The following is a 24,381-nucleotide window of genomic DNA, read 5'->3' on the forward strand; positions in this document are numbered from 1 at the left end:
TGGCTCAGCCTGAGTCCAGACAGATGTGCCCTCTGTTTCGGGTGAGTGGCTCTCCAGGTTCAGGTTTGGGCTACGCCCACGAACAGGGCCACCTGCTCACTGTCAACAGGTAGGATGGGGTCAGACTTCCACTTCTGAAGTGTCAGGGCCGGATGAACTTACAAGGTTTATGTGCCTGAGGAAGGAGGGAGGGAAGGAAGGAGAAAGGGCAAAGAGACCCAGCCTCCCTGTCATGCAACCAGTGGGAATATGGACCTCTTGCTTCAGTTACATTGAAATGAACAAAGCAACTGAGTTCTCGTTTGCTAGCACATAGGGTAAAAGAGACTTTTAGGGCACCAGACTTTGTTCCTGCCTGTGGTGAGTCACCACACCTGGGTGTGATGGCGCCTATAATCCCAGTGGCTCAGGAGGCTGAGGCAGGAGGATAGGGAGTTCAAAGCCAGCCTCAGCAAAATAAGCAACTCAGTAAGACCCTGTCTCTAAATAAAATACAAAACAGGGCTGGGGATGTGGCTCAGTGGTCCAGTGTCCCTTAGTTCAATCCCCAGTACCAAAAAAAAAAAAAAAAAAAAAAATTAATGTAGCCCACAAAACTCTTAACAAAGAATAAAGTGTGGTGAGTGGTAGGTTCTGCCAACCCCACACACCATTAGCCAGATTCATATAAAGCAAGTCAATGGTGCCTACCCATCAGGGTCACTGTCAGAAAGTTGGCCTGATGGTCTCATGCTCTGTGAGGATCCGGGATCTGTTCCTGATTAGGTCAGCATGTGGACCTCACTGGTTTTCCTGTGTGGACTGACTGCCCCTCAAGCCTGACGTTCAGCTCTGCCTCTCCACCCTGACCTCAACTTCTTTTCCAGATTTTCCTCCTGCTCTATTCTGGCATGGCCCTTTTTAGCCAACCCTCACAGCCTTCCTCACAGACTTCCAGATCAGAGGGAAGGGAAAGGAAGATGTCATACCCCACTGAGAGGAATCCAGGAAGGTGTCACAGGGAGGCAGCACTTGAACTGAGCCTTGAAGGCTGCCAGGACTCAGGCAGAGGGCGATGAGCACTGAGCACAGAGACACTGTGTGGAGGTCCCATAACCCGGGCCCAGGGACTATAGATTCTAGAGTGTTCAAAGAGGAGGATGAAGCGCTTCCTTCCTTCCTGAGCAGTACCTATCCAGAGATCTCCTGAGGCTCTGGACTAGGGAAAGGAGTCGACTGAGGTCAAAGCAGAGACACACACAGCAAGAATCCCAAGACCGATGGAAAGAGTACAATAGTATTCACCAGATTCTAGTTTTATTCCAAATACTAAATCAATGACCAGCCTAGTCATATATATGGTAACCCAATTATGTCTAAATTTTGAAAAAAATTAAGAATGGAATTCTATTCTGCTATAGGCCAATCTAATGGGCAGAGCTAAGGGCCAGGGCACAGAGGAAGAAATAAGTAGCATCATGAAGCACCTGTGCCAAGTCTAGGACACTGATAGACTGAGTAAAACTCAAGGTTTCCTTCTAGTGAGGGCAGTCAGGTCATCCCCATAATTACCTTTTCAAGACCTGGCTCTGTTAGAAGAACTGTAATTGGAGGGTGACTTGTCTGTTTCTTTGAGACTGCAGACCAGATTACCACCCTCACCCCACACCACCTTCAGGGCCAAGCAGAGGTCTTGGTGAGGCAGGAACAATGTGCTAACTCAGGCCTTTATCACCTTGAGTCTGTCTTACTAAAACAGTCTCCAACAGAGCTGCCCTCCGCTTTTCCCCATTCAGTCCATCCTTTAGCTCTCTGAAACAGACCTAACTGAGCAGGGTCAGACCCCTGTTCAAAAACCACCCATGTCCTCCCACTGAGGGTCTGAAAACCCTCAACCTGGACAGGGCAGGCCACGCGCATTCCAGCCTCTCTCAAGTCACCTTCCCTCTTTCCCCATATCCTGCACCAGTCCCACCTGCACAGATCCCCCTGGCCCAGCAGGCAGACAGCCTTCCCTGCCTCCTTCTGTGTCTCACTCATCTCTGTCTTCCTTAAGGGCAGTGAAGGGAGATTCTGACCGAGTCATCCTGACCAAGGGAGATGGGGAAGAAGTGGGAGAAAAGCAGGTTAGAGATTGGGGACCTACACGAAAGGCCCCCAGAGACACTATCCACATGAGCAGGAATGAATGTTTGGAATAGTTCTCTGGGCTAGCCCCGGGGAAGTAGGTGCCTTGCAGCTACCAACAGGTGATTCCAGGGTCAGCAAGGGCTAGTTTCCACTCCTTTCCACTAGTTCCCTTGTAATGCGGCAGAAGAAGCAGGGCTCATTTGTTTCTGGGGGAATGGAGACGCCACACACAGCCTGCAGTTATGAATGGCTCTTATAATAACAAGATGACATCTGTGCTTGGTTTTTTAAGATGCATCATCGCATGTTTATTAAACTATTGCTCCATCATATTTATTTGGCTACAAAACAACTCCCAGCCCATACTTTCAAAAGTGGTTTATTAAAAACTAAGCTTTGAACATTAATACTCAAAAGCACCCCTGAGAATCAATAATAATGCTGCAGATAAAATGAAAGAGAATCAAAGCAGTAAGTCTTGGTGGGGCTGTGGCTGCCTTTCAGCACTCTCTTATGTATGTTCAAGCTGCTGGAGTGGGAAGACACCAAGTGTTGGTGGTATTGGGTAAAGGGATAGCCACCCCAAACATCTAACTTCCCACATAATGACAGCCTCATTAAGATTTGGATGTGATGGTAGAGAAAAGGGGGTGTCCTATGGCCATCTAGATCTACTCAAAGGGCCAAAAGAGGTCAAGATGAGGCACAGAAGGGTTCCCTAACCACAGCCCCTAGCTAATGTTCTCCGGAGTCCTCAGTTGCAGCATCATCCTGGACAGATTCTGCCTGCCCCTGGTACCAGGTTGAGCTTTGAGATGAATCCTGTCCTTGTGCTTAAAAACAAAACAAGCCTCAAATACAAAACCAGTGGTCCCAGAGGACGAGCTGAGTCAGTGAGGCTGGAGAACTGCAGTCTTCCCCTGGCAGAACCCAATATGGGCACCCCAGTCTTGCAGGCAGGCCTTTCTAGCCCCAAGACCTTCTGGCACAAAGATCTCTTTCAGCTCACTTCTTAATCCATAAGCCTCTCTCCAGGGGTGCCCACCTGCACTCCATCTAGGCAGCAAGCAGTAACATATGCCTCTTCCACAGGAGAACAAAACAAATTGGATAATCCAGAGGAGAACCCCCAGGATGTGTGGAGGGGAGTCTAAACCATCCCAACGGAAGATTCAGGGATGTTGGAAGCCCCCCCCTACCTAAAATATGTAAAGGCTGACCCCGGACCAAGGGGTCACCCCAGACCAGGTAACTCCGAGGCTACAGGGAAATCACAGGGGACAGTTCACAACTTAGAAAGTGAGGTTTCTTCCAAGACAAAGTCACCAGATGAGGAAGGGGCTCAGCTGCTCAGCCCCTCCTTGGAGGAAAGCCAGGCCTAGGGGCCAACACTCACCTGCTGACTTCCTGCACATTGTTGGCACGGGCAGCTTCCATCAGGGCTGCATCTGAAGAGAGAGGGGGCACTGATCAGATGCCTGGCCAGGAACTACTCCTCAGGGGTGCTTCAAGGGTCCAGGAAGACCTGCTCATCATCCCCTCCCAACATGGGCTCCACTGTTAGCAACCTGACTTCCACACCTTTCTCTATTAGAGCCCAAACTCTCCACTACTCTAACCATACAGGGGATGCAGGTAAAGTGCTAGCACCACGTCTCACAAAATTATTACAAAATTCCCTTGCTTTTCATAGCTCTAAAACTAAGTATATTTTATATTACTATGGTTGTTATTATTATCCACATCCCCTGACCCTGTCTCACTTTTTCCCCAGTGCTTAGCCCAGTTCTGATGTCACAGGTCACAAACCCAAAGTAAGGGAAGAGAATGGGGAGCGGTAGGCAAGGGTGTAGGCCACACTACAAATGGAGAAAGCTTCAACTAGGAGTGATCAAGACCTGGCCCCAACCCATTCTGCCACCTACTTACCATGTGACTATGGCAGCCCCTTTCCCTCCTGACCAGAGTTTCCCAGACTACAAAGTAGAGACAATAATCTTTACCACGCCAGTCTCACAAGGATGCCGAGATGAAATGATGGTTGAAAAGTCTGCAAACTCTCTGGGGCCAAGCCCAGAGAAGGGAAGCTCAAAGCAGAAGGGTGAGATCCCTTAGACTCACCAGACCTAGCAGAACAGCAATGCTAAGCAGCTGGCAGGCTGTTGGCATCACCTTGTGGCCACAGGAAGAACTGCCAGACTTGGAAAAACTCAAAAAGTCAACAGTAAGGGCACAACTCTTTCAAACAGTCCCATACCAAATGCCCATGGCGCCCCCTGTGCCCAGTCTGGTTCTGAGCTACATTCTTGGGCACTGGACTGACTCCTACCCAGTCCTGCTTCAGGAGCTCTAGGTCCAGCCCCAAGACACCCAGTGAGGTGTGAGAGAAGGAAGATGCAGGCTCTAGTCCCAGTTCCAACGATTATTGTCTTAGCCAACTCCAGAGCCTCAGTTTCCTTACCTGGACAAGAGACAAGATACCCATTTTATCCTGCATATGAAAACCAATTCTGTTCACTGTGCCTCCACTTTGCCTCCTGGCCTAGATCTCAGGGCCAGGTCTTTCCTGCTTACCTTACATGATTATTCTCCAAGCACACACCAAATTCTGCTCAGAAAGTCTCCAGCTGGAAGGGAAATATCCCTTTCTCAGAGATGGTTCTACCCATTCTCCCCTCACTTTGCAGATAAAAGTACCTTCTCCAAGGAGTAAGGAAGGAGTCAATTAAAACCAGGGCCTCTTGGTGTCTGAAGGGTCCAGTTCTATTATACAGCACTGAGGGATTTAGCTCAAATTCCTGGGTCAGGGGACAGGGTAGCTGGCAAGTCAGAAGAGTTGGAATTGTTCATGGTTTGGGTTGTTATTGAGTATTCTTGCTGAAATTCACATGCTACCAGGAACTTCTTAGGCAAGATTCTAGATACCTTCCTCCAGATCATCAAACACACTGGCCTCTGGACATTCCTTGCTCAGGAAACTTCCATGGCTCTCCACTGCATACAAAAGAAATTCCAAACCAATCCAAATCCCACTCCATTTGCTCTCACCCCATTCCAAAGACCTCATCCTCCACCCACCGGCCACTCTGCTAGCTACTGCACACACCAGCTATGAAAGCCTTTGCATGTCTCAACTCAAGACACATTTACTAAGTACCTATTAAGTTCCAGACTCGTGGACAAATAATGCATATTAGAAAAACTTGGTAGTATCAACCTAAAAAAGAAGATAAGATGCATTCCCTGCTCTCAAGAAGTTAACAATGTTGCCCTTCTTTTCATCTGCCCCCTCATCCTGCAAGCTTTCCTGGCCATGTTGGCCCTCTGCTACTCCAGCAACACACAGCATCACTCACTATCTCTGAACCACCTGCACCATCCTCTTGACTGACTTTGTTAAATTAGAACTTACCATACACCTAGCCCAAAACTAGGCACACAGAAGATATCACCCCAAATGCTGACAAATTACAGAATCATGGCATGCCTAAGCTAGAAGAGCTCTTAGAGTCTATTTCAGTACCCTTATTTTGTAGAGAGGACACTGAGGTCCAATAAGAAGGAACAAGAGTCCACATTCACAAGCGGAATTAGACCCAAAACAGGATCCCCAGTGTCCTCACTCCCTGTCCAAAACACTTCCTTTACAGTTGGCCACATGAATAAACAAATGTAAGTCAAGGCAGTTCCCAATTTTGCTCAAAGGTCTCAGAGTTTAGAATGAATCTATGGACAACATACCTCAGAATGTTCCTTGAGGACAACTGAGAACCAGAGTGACTGGGCTCTGGTAGGCCAGAAATTCTGCTCTCTGCCCACTCTCCCCACCCCTGCTCAGCTCCATGCACCCAGCTGAGAGGCCAATCTGGGTCAGCCACATTGACAACCTCATTGCTCTTGGTCTCCAGGGATCCAACTTCCTTCTCCTGCCAACTGCCCCACATGGCAAGATTGCCTCAAGTCTGAAAAGAGGCACCTCAAAACCCTAAAAGACTAATAGACCCAGGTCACCAAACCCCAAGGAGTCAAAATAACAGTACTGTATAAGAGTACTGAGAAATCATCTTTCACTATATGTGTAGACACTGAGGCCAGAGAGGGGATCAAACTGGCACTGGAATCAATCTCTTCTTTTCTCAGACCATTGTAGGCAGGTAATTTCTCTACTGCATTTAGTTCTTGCCCTTAAAACTGCTTGTGGCTTCCTGGAGGAGTCTTGAAAGACAGAATACCATGCTGTAATTAGATGTTTAGTACAACGCCCCCATTGTGCAGATATATAAAGTGATGTCCAAAGAGGAGAGGCTGACCTATGATGGGAAATTACACAATTCCGAGGTGCTGAGTGCTCCAGTGCAACACTCTGCCCCTGAAACCAGATGATGTCTGGGTCCTTCCAAGACTGTGGATGTGCAGGTCTAAATTGATAAGTACCTCCACCCTCCAAAGATGCGGAGTCAGGACATTCCCTCCCCCTCCCTTTCTTGAATCTGGTCCCATAATCACCTTTGTTGGACGGACTTTTGCTGTAGCAATGAACCACCAGCGCTGTGGCCAGGGCCCACATGCCCAGTCCGGCCCCGTTAGGGACATCATTCCAGTAGTCCTGCCCCGGGAGTGTTTCTTCGGGGGTAGGTAGGCGTCCACATGTGGCAGCAGCCATGCACTGGGTCTCGGTGCATCCTCCCCGGCGCCCCCAGGTGGCTGCCCCTCGACCAGGTAGTAATGCCGAAGATGTTCCGGGGCGCCCCCCGGCGGCCGCTCTCAGCCACTGCGGCTCCCCGCATTCCCTGGTGGTTATGCTCCGGCCGGAGACGCCTCCGTGGCTATGAAGCGATGGGGACCTGAGCAGCCGGAGGAGGAGCTTCGGCGCCGGCGCCGTTCTCCTCAACACCAGGGACCCCAGCATCATGACAGCTGCTTCAATAACCCCCTGGTGCCGGCCCCTGTGCTGGCCACGACCAACATGGCTGCCGCGGCGCGTTCGAAGACGCCGCGAACGGGGTGGGGCTGCGCACTACCTCACGGGAGTGGTAGTCTGCAGCCCTAGATCTTCCCTCAGCCTGAGAACGAATAAACTACACTTCCCAGAAGGCAGCGTGACTGCGTCACAATGATGGCTGTCTGACAGGAGCCCAGGGCATGTGGGGAAATGGAGTTCAGGGGGAGGGGCGTAGCGAAAATAAAAAATGCTATGATGGGGCGTGGCAATTAGAGTTACAAGATTCCAATTTCAGAACTTTCTTAGTTTAGTTGAAACACATGATGCAACTTCTGACCAGTGTTAAACAAGAGTCTTCAGCAGAGACCTGTTATGAAACTTATGATTAGTTCTTTAATCTCATTTCTCATTTCAGTCTGGAGCGACTTTTCAAAAAGATGTCTGGGGAAACGGGCATCCAAAAATAGGGACACCTTCAATTTACCTACCTACGCACACTTCCTTTCCGATGAAGAGTTGACCTCTGATCTTGCTTTCCAGTTGTATCATTTTCAGAGGGTTTTCACATAGTATGTCTCGTCTGATGGTGGTGGCTGCGTGTGGGAGGCTGGGCAAGACTGTTATCCCGTCTACAGCAAAGAGAATGTAGGCTCAAAAGTGAAATGATTTGCCAGTAAATCACCTAGACTAAAACTCATGTCTTCTGATTCCAAGCCCATGCTTCCATGAACACCTGTACCCTATCTCGTCCTTTTTTCCAAACTGAACTCATAGTAGGCAAAGACGGAAAGTTTTCTTTATGGCAGTTCTGTCTCTTTCTCCTACACATCTTTGAGGTCTATGCGCACTTCACATTATCAGAGACGACCCTGATCATTCCAGTAAAGATAGCGACCCAACCTGGCCCCATCTTTCCTATCCTATTTTTCTTCCCAGCACTTAATCACCACCTGACATATATATTGTCTTTTTTTCAGGACAACGTGAACATCGTGCTACAGGGACTCTTTTTTTTCTTCACTTTTGTATCACTGGCACCTAGAATAATGTCTGGAATAAAAGAGGTTCTCAATAAATGTTTCTTCAGTAAATGGATTACTCTCACTTTAGGGGAAATGAATATGAGCTTTGACTTTCAGGCAGACCTGGATTTTAGTTTTGACTCATGCATTTACTACATGTGTGACCTTAGACAAATTCCTTTAAGTTTCTGATAGTCCAGGTGATTGTTTGTATTAAATGAGATAATATATAGAAAGTATCTAGCTCACAATGGTCTTCAAGAAATGACTGCTTTCATTATATTCTCTGCTCTGGGTCGGTATTGTACTCCTATTCAACTTCCTCAGGGCAGAGGTGATACTTCTCATTTCCAGATGGGTTAGTAAGACGCGTGGCAAATAGCTGTTGAATGAATGTTTTTAAAGTATCTAAATAGACTGTTCCTATTTTAATAGATTCCCAGGATATCCTGTCTTGTTAGCCACCCCATTCACAATAGCGGCTTCATCATCCCTGTATTGGAATACTTCTGCCTCCGGAAGGGCACCTCAGAGCATGCAGAGTTCAAACTCTCTTGCTGTAGACGGAACCCAGGGCTCTTCAGCTGCCTTAGCATGGCATAGTTTTTAAGCACTTACCCATGGATTCTCTAATTTGAATTTCACAGAAAATATCTGTGAGGGGTGCTCAGTATTTGGTAAGGATACAGAGAAGGTTAACTATCAATGTCTATGTAAGATGCATTCAACAAGTATGGAAACACTCATTAGAATCAGCTGGGACTCAGTGAATTCTAGATGACCTGTAACCAATTCAAGAGGCTGGGGTTGTAGCTCAGTGGTAGAGCACTTGCCTAGCAGATGTGAGGCACTGGGTTCAATCCGCAGCACCACATGAGAATAAATAAATAAAATAAAGGTATAAAAAATAACCAATTCAAAAACCCTTAAGTCATGGTGCTAGCATTTAAATTTTTTTTTTCGAAAAGGTACCATACTGTTTTATTTCAACCTTCAAACAACATAAGAGATGACAACTAGTGCTAGCATTGTAAAAGATGTTCACCCCAAGATAGCTTCTTTTTGGTCTGATCAGAAAGCAGAGGTTTATGTTAGGTTCCAGTTACTCTACCTCAGGCCTAAGCACCTAACTCTTGGATTGAAGGAAAGAGAACTCAAGTTTCATTTAGGTGACTGGGGCATATTGGGGCAGGGTTCAGGAGGAGACAGAAGGTGAAGAATCAATGCAGTCACCTACCTCTTGAGTAGGGTTGAAGACCACTCTGTCCCACCCATTCTAGAGACTTCTGTGGAAAACACTTCCTGAAAAATACAACAACAACAACAACACACACACACACACACACACACACACGCACACACACACACACTTTTTAACACAAAGGAGTAAACAGACAGTTGCTGGGTTTTTCACTGTGGAGAAGGAAGCTACAAATAAGAAAATAGAAAAAGCTAAAATTAACCATATAATATTGGATTGGAATCAGAGATATCCATATAAAACTCATGTTTTAAAATATATATGCAGATATATCAATAGGAAATATAGATATGTAAGTATGTATGGGTTGTAATAATAATCTATTACCTAGCTTTGTCTATACCCAGATCTAAATATAATTCTCTAATAAGTCTGGAACCAAGTACGCTTGGGAAAATGGTTGTTTTCAGGCCTGACAAAAAGAAAACACAAAATGAGCCAGGAGCACCTTATGTGAAAGTAAAGGGAGGCTCAAAACCAGATGCAACTATAGTGACATGACCAGGTCAATGTTTATAGCAGCTCAATCCTCAATAGCTAAGCTATGGAACCAACTTAAGTACCCTTCAACAGATGACTGGATAAAGAAAATGTGGTACATATACATAATGGAATATTACTTAGCCATAAAGAAGAATGAAATTGTGGCATTTGCCAGTAAATGGATGGAACTGGAGACAATCATGTGAAGTGGAATAAGCCAACCCCCCAAAAAACAAAGACCAAATGTTCTCTCTGATATGCAGATGCTAGCACACAATGGGTTGGGGGGGGAGTAGAAATTCACTGGATTAGACAAAGGGCAATGAAGGGAAGGGAGCCCGAGATGGGAATAGAAAAGACCGTGGAATGAATCTGACATACATTACTGTGTTCATATATGAATACATGACCAGAGTAACTCCACATCATGTACAACCACAAAAATGGGAAGTTATACTCTATGTATGTATATGTCAAAATACATCTACTGTCATGTGTAACTAAAAAGAACAAATGGAAAATTAAAAAAAAAACCAGATGCAGCTTCATGAAAAGAACACAGGAGTCAATGCTGAGGAGTTCCTAATGACATAAACTGGAGCAACTGTATGAAAAACAATGATAGTATTAAGGGTTTTATCACAGAGTAAAACAAATATCCATGAAGTCAAGTGATATAAATAAACAAATAAATAAATAGATAAATGAGGAAGGAATGGGGGAAGAGATAGCTCTTCCTTACAGTAGAAGTTCAACTGATAAATGTTGAAGGGAGAGAGAAATAAAGAATTACCATTCAGCAAATACCACAGTAACAAATATTTCCAGACAAGATTTAAAGATGATGCTATGATTAATTGGGTAAAAGTTTAAGGAGAGGTAGGATTTGTATAGTCTTAAAATATCTCCTGTGAGATATTTATCAACTACAAAAAGTTTACAGTGGAGAAACCTTCAGATGCCAACTTAACGATATGATCAAGGCAAACATCACTAGTAATAAGATACATAGATACCACAAATCATGTGATATGATGCACTCAGAAAGACACGTCATTTTTGTGGCATTTTGTCAACCTCACTCCAATCATGAGAAAACGTCAGACAAACCCATATTGAAGGACATTCTACGAATAACTGATATAATATTTATATTAATTTTCTATTGCTACATAACAAGTCACCATAAATTTATTAACTTAATAACAATGTAATATCTCATAGTTCCTGTGGGTCTAGAGTCCAACATATTTTCACTGAGTCCCCTCTTCAAGGCATCACAAGGCTAAAATCAAGATGTCAACCAGCTGTATTCACACCTGGAGGCTCAACTAAAAACCTCCCTTTCAAGCTCCCTTAGGTTGTTGGTAGATATTATTTCTTAGCATCTGTAGAACTGAGGTACCCATTCTGTTGATAGTTGTAGGCTACTGGGGACCTCTCTCAGCTCCTAGAAGCTATTCTCGGATCTCTGCCACACCAGCAAGCAAGCTGTCTGACTTTAAGAGGGGCTCAGTCATTTTTAAGGGCTCGCCTGATTAGATCAGGCCCATCAAAATAATCTCCAGTATGATAAGTCAAAGTCAAATTAGTAAGTAATGTAATCACAGGAGTGAGATACATCGCATTCATAGGTTCTGCTGGCATTCAGCGTGTATACAAGGGACATAGACCAGAAGTGGAAGTCTTAGGAGCAATCTCAGAACTCTGCCTACTCTTCAAAAGTGTCAAGGTCATGAAAGGCACAGAAACCAAGGAGCTGTTACAGACTAGAGATTCAGGAGATATAAAAACTAAATTCATTGTGTGATCCTGGATAGAATATGGGAACAGAAAAGAGGAATTGTGGAAAAATTGGTAATTTCAAAGTTTTGTTAATAATATTGTACAAATGATAGTTTCCTGGTTTAGAACACCATCCTACAAGTATAGAAAATGTGAACACTGAGGAAGTGGGGATATAAAGCAACTCTTCATACTTTTTTTGTGATTTTTTTTCTGTAAGTCTAAAATAATTCAAAATAAAAATATTTAAAGAAAATATGTAATATACTTTAATTTCTCCATCAGTGTGGGAAGATGGGTGCTATGGTTTGTACATGAGGTGTCCCCCAATAAGCTCGTGTGATAGAGCAGGACTACTCAGAGGTGAAATGATGAGATTATGAGAGTGTAACCTAATCAGTGGATTGATCGAGTTGATGATCTAATAATTTGAAAAGACCACTGTATTAGGTAGTAACTGTAGGCAGATGAGGTGTGATTAGAGGAAGTAGGTCTCTGAGTGTCTACTCTTGGGAATTATATCTTGTCCCCCTGGCTCCTCTGTGCGCTCTCTCCTCTCTCTCCGCCATCTCTCCCTCCCTCCCTCTCTCCCTTCATCCCCACTTCTTGGCTACCATGAAGCAAGCAACTTTCCTCCACCTTTTCCTTTCACCATGATGTTTTGGCTCATTTTGGACCCAGAGCACTGGGTTCAGCCAACCAATCATGAACTGAACTCTGAAACCATGGGCCCCAAATCAGCTTTATCTCCTCTAAGTTATTGTCAGGTGTTCTGGTCACAGGGATGAGTGGACTAATACAATGGGGTATATAGGAAAAATGGAGAAGAAAACTGACATGTACTAGGATCTACTATTCACTTTTTTTGTTGACTCATTCAATAGAATATTTGTTGAATATTTACCATATACCAGGTACCACACTATGCAATTTACTGGAGCCAGCTCCTTGAAGGTATGGTCCATGTCTTATTCACTTATTATCCCAAACACCTTGCACAGTGTCTGGCAGAAAGAAGGTATTTGTATTCTTATTTAAATTCTAACAATCACAAGGTGGAAATCCCTCCACCCTGCTTTTACGGATGGAGAAGCTGAGATTCGAGAGATTAAGTGATTTGTCTACGTCATACAGCTAGTGAGTGACAGCTCTGGGATGCCAGTCCTCATCCATTCCAAAGCTTCTGCTCTTTCCACCACATCATGCTGCCTCCACATTATGGGTGGGCATCATTATGTTCAAGGGTCATTCTATAGTATTGATTAAAATATGAAATTTACTTTTTTGGGAGTACCGGGAATTGAACTCAGGGATACTCAACCACTGGAGCCACATCCCCAGCCCTATTTCAAATTTTACTTAGAGACTGAGTTGCTTAGCACCTCACTTTTGCTGAGGCTGGCTTTGAACTCACCATCCTCCTGCCTCAGCCTCCCGAGCTGCTGGGCTTACAGACATGCACCATCACACCAGAATGAAATTTACTTTTAAAAAAGGTAAAACACTTGGGATCGCAAAGAAATCTCATACTTGTAGTGCTGGTGTTAGCTGGAGCCCCAAAGTCTCGCAGGGCATTTCAGTGGCAGTCCTTGAGAAAATTATTATTTTTTTTCTAGAAAAATTTTTAGTCAGTTAGCAGCAACAAAAGATACAGCTAAAAATATAATATTCCTTCAGATATCAAAAATGATGGATAAATATTTCATTCTGCTTAGTGTTTGTGAGTTAAAGATTTTGTTTTGTTGTTTTGTTTTGTCTTGCAGTGCTGGGGATCAAAATCAGGGCCTCACAAGTTAGGCAAGGGCTCTACCACTGAGCCACAGTCCTTAAAGATCTTTTTTTTTTTTTGCGGTGCTGGGGATCGAACCCAGGGCCTTGTGCTTGTAAGGCAAGCACTCTACCAACTGAGCTATCTCCCCAGCCCCTTAAAGATCTTTTTAAAGTTTAACTTTGTGGTGAGGGGTTGGCGGATTGGCTCTGAAGACATGGCACTGAAGACATCCTACTGATCTGTGTATGGCCTTACCACCATCTCTATGTCCAGTCTTCTTAAACTCTTCTTTGAAATAACTGAGATGAACTGATATATATTAGTATATTTATATTATATATTAGTAAAAATAGCAGCAAGTTTTAGTAAGTAATTACTATGTTCTGGTTACTGTGCTAAATAACCTACCTGCATCAGTTATCTATATAAACGCTCACGGGTGTATATATGTCAGATTATCGAATTTATGTTTTTTTTTTTTTTAAAGATCTTAATTGGCTTTGACTTTATTTTCAATTCTAGAGTGGAATAACATTTAATTTCATAAAATAAATGTTTCAATAACTAAAAAAAAAAAGAGTTGACCTGAGCATAGAAAAGTAATTACTAGGCACTGGGAAGGGTGAGGTTGATAAAGGGAGGGTAGATAATGGCTATTACGTTATATTTGTATGTTTGTGTACATAAATATTTTATACATATAAAAGAATTCTGTGACAAGTTTGTGGTGGGAGTATAACCTCAATGGGAGGTACCTGACACTATTAAAATTCTGGAATTTAAAATATAGCTCTACCTACATATGTGTAAAATGAGGAATGTTTTGATATGATGTATAATAAAAATCATTGCCCCAAGGTGGGTAAAAATGGGTTAGGGGATAAGGGAGAGAAATAGGAAGAAAGGAGAGTTTGTTTTCCACTGTATACTTGAATTTTGCACCACGAATACATAATTACCTATTCAATTCAATCAAACAATCAACCACTCTCTATTTTGATATTCACAATCTCTATTGCTCTGTATTAATATTCACTAACTTCTGGCATCAGAGAAAGGAAGCGCTTTCAATCTGATCCAGACTGGCACATTATTTTTTTTCTTGAGTAGAACACTGACATCTTGTGGACTTTTAAAATAATGCTGCTACATATCATTAAAATCAGCGTTTTCATCATTTCAGTCTACTCCACTCCTGTCAACAAATAGTCATTGAATACCCATCCTGGGCTTTTGTCCAACTTCGAAGCTTGCAAGGTTTCAATAATATTTAGTCTCATTTATTGAGAACCCCTGGGGCACTAGGTATCAAAATCACAGTTGTGAACAAGCCAGGAGCTCGGGAGAGGCAGGTAGCCATCAGGCAATATCAATACAGGATGCTAAGCACTACCATCTAGAAGGTTCAGGTTTCCCTGGAGCCCAGGATAGGATGCAAGGTCAGGGAAGGCTGCCTGAGGGAAGTGATTCTGAGCTGAGCTCTTTGGGATGAGCCAGAATCGACCAGATAACAGGGAAGGTACTTGCTGCCGTAGGGTGGGGCATGTGGAGAATGGGGTCACACTGGGTAAAGGAAGGACTTGTGCAAATTTGCAGAGGTCAGAGTGCAATGCAAAGAACTGAGTAAAGGAGCTTAAAGTTGAGAAACAGGTTAAGACAGGTTAAGCAACTTAACTAGGTTCTCTCAGAAAGTTTGTGGTGCACTAAGAATTTGAACCCAGGACTAAATGACTCCACTGTTTCCCTTTATTCTTACCACAAAGATTTTATTTTGTGAATATTTCCTGGGTCCATATCTACTCTTTTCTGCCTCCTGACTGGGTTTGAAGCTGAGCCCTCTGCCCTCCATCTCTCTCTTCTGTCCTTTCACCTTCTTTTCTCCCTTCCTTCCTTCCTTCCTTCCTTCCTTCCTTCCTTCCTTCCTTCCTTCCTTCCTTCCTTCCTTCCTTCTTCATTGCTTGTTTTCTGAAGGAGGAGAGAAGGAAGGCTCTCTGGGTCATGAGGTAATAATTCAGGTTCCAGAAGAACCAGCCACCCTGGTTTTGGTCCACATTGGTCATGTTGATAGACAAAGGTGAAAGATGACAATGACTCTTGCAGCAATTTAGTGTGGCAGTGTGGAATCTGGGGCAGGGGTGGCAGGTGAACCCCGGCATTGAAAACGGTAATGCTCGGTGGTGGCCCTCTGTCTGCCCATGTGCCAATGAATGTGTGTGTGTGTGTTTACTGAGTGCAAGAATCTGTTTTTGCCGATCGTGCTATATTTCTTGCACTCCAACAATAATCCTATGGGTAAGGTATTATCTTCACTTGACAAGTAAGAAAACCCAAATGTGGAAAAGCCAAGTAATTTTACCAGTGTCACCCAGCTTGTAAATGACAAAATCAGGGCTCTAGTAGTCTGAATCCAAAGCCCAGACTTTTAACCACTACAAAATCCCAGCTCATGGGGAGAAACCAAAGGTTCACATGTAACAGACTTTTCTGAAGTTTGCCTGAGGTACAGAGGAAGAGAACCACAAGGATCATTAAAATCCAAGAGTCAGTGTAATACATTGCCAATTGGGGCACAAGGGTGTATTCCCTCATAACTGAATCAAAGGCACAAACAAGTGAAAAGAGGGGAGGGAAAACTAGGCAGAAGTGAGTTCCCAGATTCTCCACCACATGGCTGGCTCTTACTTGAGAGCCCTTGGGACCACCACCCCGCCTCCCTTCTCCAAGCTTGGAAGGGCTCTGATCTCTCTAGAGGACAGGCACGAGGAAAATTCCTTTTGTTTTTGTTCATTGGAGATATTTGACAACCATCAAATATAACTTTACTAGAAAAATGACCGAAGAACAAAATCTTAAAAAGCAAAGGGGCAATTAAAATTCCAGAGCATTCTGGAATTCTTGATATGAGGCAACACTCCTTCCCCCCACCTCCCATCTCTGTCTGGTCTGAATGATGGAGTAATCTATTTTGCTTCCTGTCGCAGAAAGGGTTCTGTGGAGGCAGAAACTGAGATGGATTTTGGGGTGCAAGATGGTTATTGAGATCAACACCTGTGAAGACAAGCAGGGGAAAAGAAGGATTTGGCAAGGGAAGAAAATGAACTGTGACACAGTTCCGGCCAAGTCTTGGCCAACCCAGAGTCACTCTGGAGTACTGATTGTCAGAGTGGTGCTGGGTCACACTGAAATGATGAGGTCTTTGTCTCCCCTCCCTAGGTCCTCCTGACCCTTCTTAGCTCAATAACTAGTAATGGCTGCTTGTACAGGTCCAGGAAGAGCTGACAACTACATTCTCTGAGTTTGGGCAGCAAGTCCTTCCTTGAAGGGAGATCTGAGAGCTGAGTAGTATATCCCTATGTCTACTAAAATGCTTAGCATTTTTGTTCATTGATTGATTGGTTAATCAATATGCTATGTGCTAGCTACTGTGCTGGGTGTTGGCAGACAGAAACTGATGGATACGGTACTGAAGCGGAAAGGCATCTTGCCCTCTAGAAGAGTAATCATGTAACTAGGGTGCAGGACTGCACAGAGGGCAGTGAGCGCCTAGACAGGCTAGCTGCTCCAGTATGGGGAGCCTATGCTCCGGGTTCCTCTCAGTTGGGATTTTCAAAATAGTAGCTCACATTCCACTCCTCAGTTCTCATTTTCTCACCACTCTGCACAATCTGTGTTCTTCCCTTCCATTCAACAGAAACTGCTCTCTGAGAATTCTTCCCTCCATCTCTATCTGCAGTGAGGCTGTTCGCAGCTTGGTCTTTGAATGGTGTGGTTGTTGTGCTGGGTTCTGCTATCTCCTTGAGTTGGAAGGTGCTGAGGAGTGAGGGAGGAAGTGGTCTCTTTCTCTTGAACTAGACTTAAAGAGCCCCGAAGTCGAAGAGGGCAGATCTAGAGGGAGTTTGGAGCAAGGAAGGGAGGAAGTGAGGTAAGAGGGGTCTTTAAGCCTTGGAGAAAAAGCAGCATTTTGGAAAATGAGTTATCCTCTGGCCTCTAGCAAGATCGCATTTAACATTTCAACTTCACTCACTTTCAGATGAGCAAGCAGTACCTGTCCTGCGGAGGCTCTGTGTTTACAGAGGAGGACAGTTCAGTAAAAAGACAAGTTTGTAATTCTTTGTGATAAGTGTTTGAATGGATGTAATATCAGGGTACTATGGTTGCTCAGAGGAGAAAGCAGCTGCACAGGGGTACCCAGAGACAAGCTTCCCAAGGGAAGAAACATTTAGGAAGGTTTCAGAGAATGTATAGGAATTGAGAAATCAGTTGTTTTCAAAATGTGGTCTATAAAGGGTAGGGAACCCCCAAAGCTTTGAAGAGAATCTATGAGGTCAAAACTATTTTCCTAATAGTATTGGTATCATTCGGCCCTTTTCACTGGGTTGACGTTTCCCTGGTGGTGCAAAAATAACTGGGGAGAGCTGCTGGAACATCAGCATGAATCAAGCAGCAGCTCCAGCCATACTAGGAGTCACTGTGTGTTCCACTGCCACATGCTAACAGTAAAAAATAAAGGCCTGTTTTGCTTTAGAATATTTTTAGCGAGATTGTAAAAATCATTAATTTCATTAAATCTCAAACTTTTTTGGAGTGTACATGGGTCCTGAGCAAAATCTTTGAAAACTACTATGTTGGGTCAAGAGATTGGCATTTCCAATTGAGATGAACAGGTATAAAAAGGCACTAAGTTATGACATTTCTGTTGTTACTATTTTTTGTTGTTGTTGTTGTTGTTGTTACTATAGTAACATAGTAGAGTCTATAGAGAATACTTTTCTGGGCTGTGAAGAACTCAGGTCACATGGGGCAGACTGTATGGAATGGAAAGGTACGTGGGGCTAAAAGGTAGACAGGAATTAGAGTGTGAGACCCCCTCATAAGCAATGCCGAGAAATTTTAAATTTACCTATTGCAGAGCTGATATAGATGACTGGTTGTTATGATGGTATAGTGGGTAGCAGAAGGATCTTAAGCTCTGGAGATCAGAAAAACAAGCCAGATCTAAGGGTGAGGAAATGTCCTTGAGGGTCTGAGATAGGTGGTGAGAAGACCTGAGAGTCTTCTGGGAGTTGGATACAGAAGCAAGAATGTGATTAATTTATAGCAGAGTTGTTTTGTTTTGTTTTGTTTTTGTTTTTTGCTGTTGTGGCCTATGTAGGAAATATCTGTGAATCCAGAAAATGTTTTGGTGCTGTGGTGTCTGCAAATTCTTTAATAGGTCTTCCATCAGGAAGTGTCCCTTCCCTTGTCTGGGAAGGTGCTCGTTGTGACTACTTGAATAAGGCAGAGGAGAAAGCAGCTGCCTGGGAGACCTACAGGCAAGCTTCCCAGGGGAGGAAACATTTAAGAAGGCTTTAGAGAATGTATAGGAATTGAGAATATGGCAGAAGTGACACTATGCCAGTGTCCAGGCTCAGATCTCAAGAGACCGGTTGCTTTCATTTCCTGTCTCTGAAAATACCTGCATGTGGAACAAAGTCACCACACTATGAAGAAGTCATAGCAGAACCAAAGCAAAGCTCATGTAAAGAGCGACCAAGGTCCTTGATCCTCATGGAGTTCCTAGATGACAGCCAGCCCCAACTTGCAGGGCCAGATAGGTGGTCCATGTTGGAAGTAGATTCTTCAGCCCTGGTCAAAGCACCTAGCACATACCATGTGAGCCATTTCCATTAAATACTGCCTGACTTGCAGATTCATGAGCAAAATAATAATTGTTGTTGTAAGTCATTAAGTTTGGGGGTAAGAGTTGGTGACTATCTGGTGTTTGTTATACAGCAATAGGTAAACACAGATCTCTACAACTGGCAGGGAAATGAGGAGATGTGAGAAAATATTTGCAATAGATACAACTAACAAAAGGCTAGGACTATGTTTTAGTTTGTTCAGGCTGCCATAATAAAATACCACAAACTGGATGACTAAGAACACGTCTATTTTATCATACTTTTGGAGGTTACAAATCTGTGATCAAGGTGCCAGCAAATTAAGTTCCTAAGGAGGATTCTCTTCCTGACCTGTAGACGGCCACTGTTTTACTGCATCTTTACATGGTCTTTCCAGAGAAAGGGAGAGCTTGGGTGTCTCTTTTTCATTTTATGGGGCCTCTAGGTCTATTGTATTAAGACCAGACCCTATGACTTTACATAGGCTTTATTACTTCCTACAGGTCCTACCATAAATACAGTCGCATTGCAGGTCAGAGCTTCAACACACAACTTGAGAGGTTACAATTCAGTCCTTAACAATTTAGACTATAAAATAAGCCTGAAAAATAGATGTTGAGCAAAAACAAAATAAGAAATCCAAATGGTCAATAAGCATATGGAAAGTGATTGATTTATGACTCATTAGAGAAATGCAAATTAAAACATGTTACAATTACACACCCACCAAAACAAAAATCTGACAATACCAAGTAATAGCCCCAACTGAAGCTGCTATGCTTTGTTGAAACAGTTCATTTTGGTCTCTGACACTTGGTATGTGGCTACTGATCTGTCAGATGTATTCTTTTGAATCACTATCACTGAAAGTAGTTCATATCCACAGGGCAAAGACATCAATACACATTCACTGCCTTGTCTCAAAGCTATGTCATGTCTTCTGCTCTCTGTCAAAAGACAGTCCACAGGAGCCTTAATCTTCTTTGCATCCCACAGCATAACACTGGTCCCCTACTGATAGCATCATGCTTACTAGGCCTGGGTAAGAGGAAGTGTCAAGTATTCCAGATGCTCCTAGTAAAGATACATGTAGACCCGGGGTGGCATGATAAATAATCCCACAAAGACTTAGGGGTATACAACATTTGTGAAAATCTTAAAAGTCTAATAGTCTGAGGAACGCTGAAACATTCTTCCAAAATAAAGTACAGTATACTGCAATAGGTAATCCATACCACCAAGAAAGAGGCAGTGCTTTTGTGGTCCTCTTTGGATTTGGGGAAAACATACATCTCACTTAGGAAAACTGCTGTGATTCATTTATCAAGTGACTCACAAGGATGCTAGTTTTAAATGAAGCCCCAGTGAAACACAGGCTTTGTGGTAGGTCCCTGGAAGCTCCTTGGTCACTTAGTAGGAAAATGATATGTTTGCGTTAGTCCAGAGCAGATTCTAAGGTTATGAGTAAGTTTCAAGAAGGAATGGCTGGTTTTTATCCCCCATCTCTACAGAGGTATTGATGCCTCTTCCTTAATTCACACATGTAGGCTTATGGGATTTTTTTTTTCACACAAACTGACAGAGGAGAAAAATCTTGATCTAATTTATGGTTGGGTGGATTTGCTTTTCCAGTCAAAACTAGATAGCTGTCACACTAATACTTCACCAAGGTAGCCCTGAAAGAAGGAGCAACAAGTTACATACTTGATTGTCACTTTCTTTTCATTTGGTGGTGCTGGGGATTGAACCCAGGGCCTCACGCCCGATAGGCAAGTGTTCTACCATTGAGTTACAGGCCTAGCCCTTTGGCTAGGAAGAAAAATATCTTGAGGTAAGAATATACATGAACTCCTGGGAAATGGAGAATAATTTAGCTGGTTTGTCAGGAGTTTGGAAAGATCAAGATTAGAAATTTGGAGACAAAGTAGCCTATGGATCGATCTATGGAAGTGAATCTTGCGGCTTGTGTTAATACCACCTACCACTGGGCAGTGTTTACTACAGAGTAGCATCCACTACAGAGAAAACACTCCTCAACCAGGTGTTTAGAATGACTCATCTGAAAAAAGTCTGCCAGGTCTGTCATATGTCACAATAGGCCCAGGAACAGAATAGCCATGGTGGCAGGGATGGAAGCTATGCATGAGCCCCACAGCACAGGGTCTTAACCAGGTTGCTCTGGTTATTACTGTTGATGAATACTTGCTGTGTCTGCAGGAGCAATTGATGCTAAGCATTGAGATGGTGTCATTCCTTTAGGTCAGCAGCCAACCTCTTAGTGGCAAGATTATTCCTAAGGGTCTCAGTTGGTATTGGAGAAGTGATTTCCATTTACTGAAATTGACACTTCCTCTTAAATATTTGCCATTCTTTCCTGAGTGCCTTAGCCAGAACCACTATCTACTATACCAGCTTGAACTTAGAAGATGCCTGATCAACTGACATGAGATCATGAATAATTTTGCCTTAGACTGAAGGACCTGTTTTATGGCAAAGGAGGTATACATGATTATCACAATGTCCACTGGTCCGACCATATACCATATACCTGAAAGCAGCTGGCAGAACACATTGGTGAAATGGCTTATCAAAGACTCAGCTAAGGTGCAAGTTGAGGACAGTACTGTGTGGGTGAGACATGGTCCTCCAGGATGAAGCACATTCACTAAACTAATAGTCAGTATATAAACATGGAATAAGATAAGATTGACCCTCTCACTATCACTCCAGTAATCAACCTCAAATGTTCATTCATCCCCTTAGCCTTAGACTGCTGATTTGTACCTGGGAGGTGGGTTTTGCACACAAAGCAGGGCACAATAAAGACTCTACTCAATCTGAATCTACGACCATGAACTGGTCACTTTGAGCTCCTGATGCCTGTAGATCAGCTGGCACTAAAAACTATGTTGATGGGGTGACTGACCTGAATTATCCTAATGAGCTAGGGTAGATGCCACATGATAAGGACAGTAGGGAGAATGTCTACAAAGCTGAGATTCAATGGTACTTCCATGCCTCATAATAACTATGGACAAGCAATGGCAGCAACCACCTCCTGACAAGGTCAAAGCAACAAAGAGCTCATTCTCCTGAGAGATGAAGGTCTGGTCACACCAGGAAGGCAGGCTAGATGAGATGGAGTGCTGGAATGGAAGTTTGTGTGTGTGGTGGGGTGAGATACACAGTAAAAGAGAAAGAATAATATCAATAACCACTGGGGAACAGTTACAACTACTTTAATATACTGTGATTCCTGTATATTAAGTCTCCTACAGAGGTTACAGCTGGCTGCCAACTTTAACAGTGTGGATGTAACAGCATGGATACAAGCTACAAAGGGGATGCCAATGGTGTAATAAGTAACTATACCAGAGTCTTTGGTGCCTTGTGTCACATCTCCTTAGCTTCCCTCTTATTTTAGCCATTACTGTGGTTGACAGTTCTTTGTGACTGCAAACTCATCTTGTGCTGACAGCATCCCACCACAAGCAGAAATCTACTTTTATCATCACTTAGTGTTTTATTTTTTGATATTTAAACTCTACTAGACCCCCGTGGCAATTAAGATTTGCTTTTTAAAGGGAGAATGGTCAGCAGGAAAGGGCATGGTTTTATTCTGAACACCTAAGATTCTGTGCTCTCATCTTAGGGGAGGCAGGGGCTCCCCATAGGACTTCTCTGCAACGGATACTTCCCATACCATGGAGTTTTCAGGGTCTCATGACCCAAGGGTAGCTTGAAAATCGACACCTGCTGCAGAGACTTTTCTTTCTCTGGGCCCCACTCTTCAAGTCTTGTGGATTTCTTAGTAAATGGGGTTAGCACAACATGTTCAAATGTAGTGTATGTTGCCTCCAAAATCCAAATGGGTATACCAAACTTTGAGTGTCTTTGTTCATGGTGGACAATGCAAGCTAAAGCAACCTTTCATTTTAAAAGCCATATTTCAACATGCCCCAGGCCTTTGGCCCCTAGAAACTTACCTACCTATGTGTCAGGTTCCTGAATTTTTTAATAGAGTTTATCACCCATTCTCTGGAATGCATGTATTCTACCAAAATATCTGGGACGTTGGATTTTTCTGATCATTAGTTCCAGTAAGTGTGATGTCATCAGTGTAATGAACCAGCATGATATTCTGTGGACTATAAAGATAACTGAGGCCCTTTCTAGCTATATCACATCAGAAAGCAGGCAGTTAACACAGTTCTGAGTAAATTAGTGAAGGAGTATAGCTGACATGCCACATGAAGGCAGTTTGCTCTTAAGATGAAAAGAAAACCTTTTCCAGATGCCAGGGGCTATATGGATTAGCTTCAATAAAGACATCACATCCAGATTACAACTACAATTGATTTTACTACCTGGTTATGTTTATAATAATCTGCAGTCATTCTTCAAGATTCATCAAGATTTTGCATCTTCCAAAAGGACAAATTAAACAAATAACTAACATGCATCTTTCAAGCTCTGGCAAAGGTAGTAATCTTTGCAATCCTCAGGAACACATTGCTATTGTGGTATTGGATTTTTTTTCTCTCCAAATAGCTAGAATACATAAGTGTGGGTAACTGTAAGTACTGCCCCTGACCATAATGTCTCTCAAGAACCCACTGTGAAATTCATGTTTCCAGTAACCTGCCCTAACAAGTTCCTATTCCTCTGTGTGTGTTGGAACTGGAAGTTGTGACCATGGTTTGGCAAATCTGGGCTCCTCATGTCAGTGGACAAAGCAAGGAATTTCTGTATTAGCAGGAGTAGTCGATCCTGATTCATGTGGATAGTAAAGGTTGCCATTTCATAATAAAGAAAGAAAGAGTATGTCTGAAACTCAGGGAATTCCCAGGGGCATCTCTTGGTGTGTCTTTCACCAATAAGAACTGAGAATGGGTAAGTGCAGTGACTGTAGCAAAAGGGCTGAAGGTCTGGATCACACCAGCAGGTCAGTAACCCAGACCAGCCAAAGTGATGACCAAACACAGGGGTCAACCTACAATGGTTGGTAGGGATGGTAGCTATCAATTATGGACATGGATATCAATTATGACCAGCTATAATAAAGGGATTTAACTTACTTTTATAACTCTTTTTTAGAATTTTGCAACTGGCTATCAGCTTGAAGAATTAAACTCATTTCTTGGGGAAAAAGTGAAAGCAGCAATTTTTCTTCAACAATATCCAGATATGAATGGGTACTAACAGATCCACATGGTGCAAAGGACAGATGTGTAAGATCCAGTTCATTTGCACCCAGATGTGCTTAGACTGACCTACCCACTCCTTTCTCTCAGGGCTTGAGTCATTTACCCTATATTCTGGCTGAATTTGCCCCTGAGATGGCTCAA

At 43.3% G+C, this 24,381-nt stretch overlaps 1 protein-coding gene and 1 non-coding gene across 3 annotated transcripts in view; both read right to left on the reverse strand.

The window, feature by feature from the left end:
• Clpb (caseinolytic mitochondrial matrix peptidase chaperone subunit B) overlaps positions 1–7,086 on the reverse strand; it is a 142,191-nt gene extending 135,105 nt beyond the window's left edge. For both annotated transcript variants that reach the window (XM_047516746.1, XM_047516747.1), the window contains exons 1-2: positions 6,616–7,086; positions 3,506–3,557 (exon numbers count right to left, since the gene is read on the reverse strand). In XM_047516746.1, coding sequence (XP_047372702.1) covers positions 3,506–3,557; positions 6,616–7,021 — 458 coding nt within the window. In that variant the 5' untranslated portion in view covers positions 7,022–7,086. The remainder of the gene's footprint in view (positions 1–3,505; positions 3,558–6,615) is intronic.
• A 6,362-nt stretch (positions 7,087–13,448) lies between these two features.
• Trnav-uac (transfer RNA valine (anticodon UAC)) lies at positions 13,449–13,522 on the reverse strand. Its single transcript has one exon. It is a non-coding gene; the product is annotated as a tRNA-Val (tRNA).
• Positions 13,523–24,381: the final 10,859 nt, after the last annotated feature.

Source organism: Sciurus carolinensis, chromosome 11 (assembly GCF_902686445.1).
Source record: "Sciurus carolinensis chromosome 11, mSciCar1.2, whole genome shotgun sequence".
Lineage (NCBI taxonomy): Eukaryota > Metazoa > Chordata > Mammalia > Rodentia > Sciuridae > Sciurus > Sciurus carolinensis.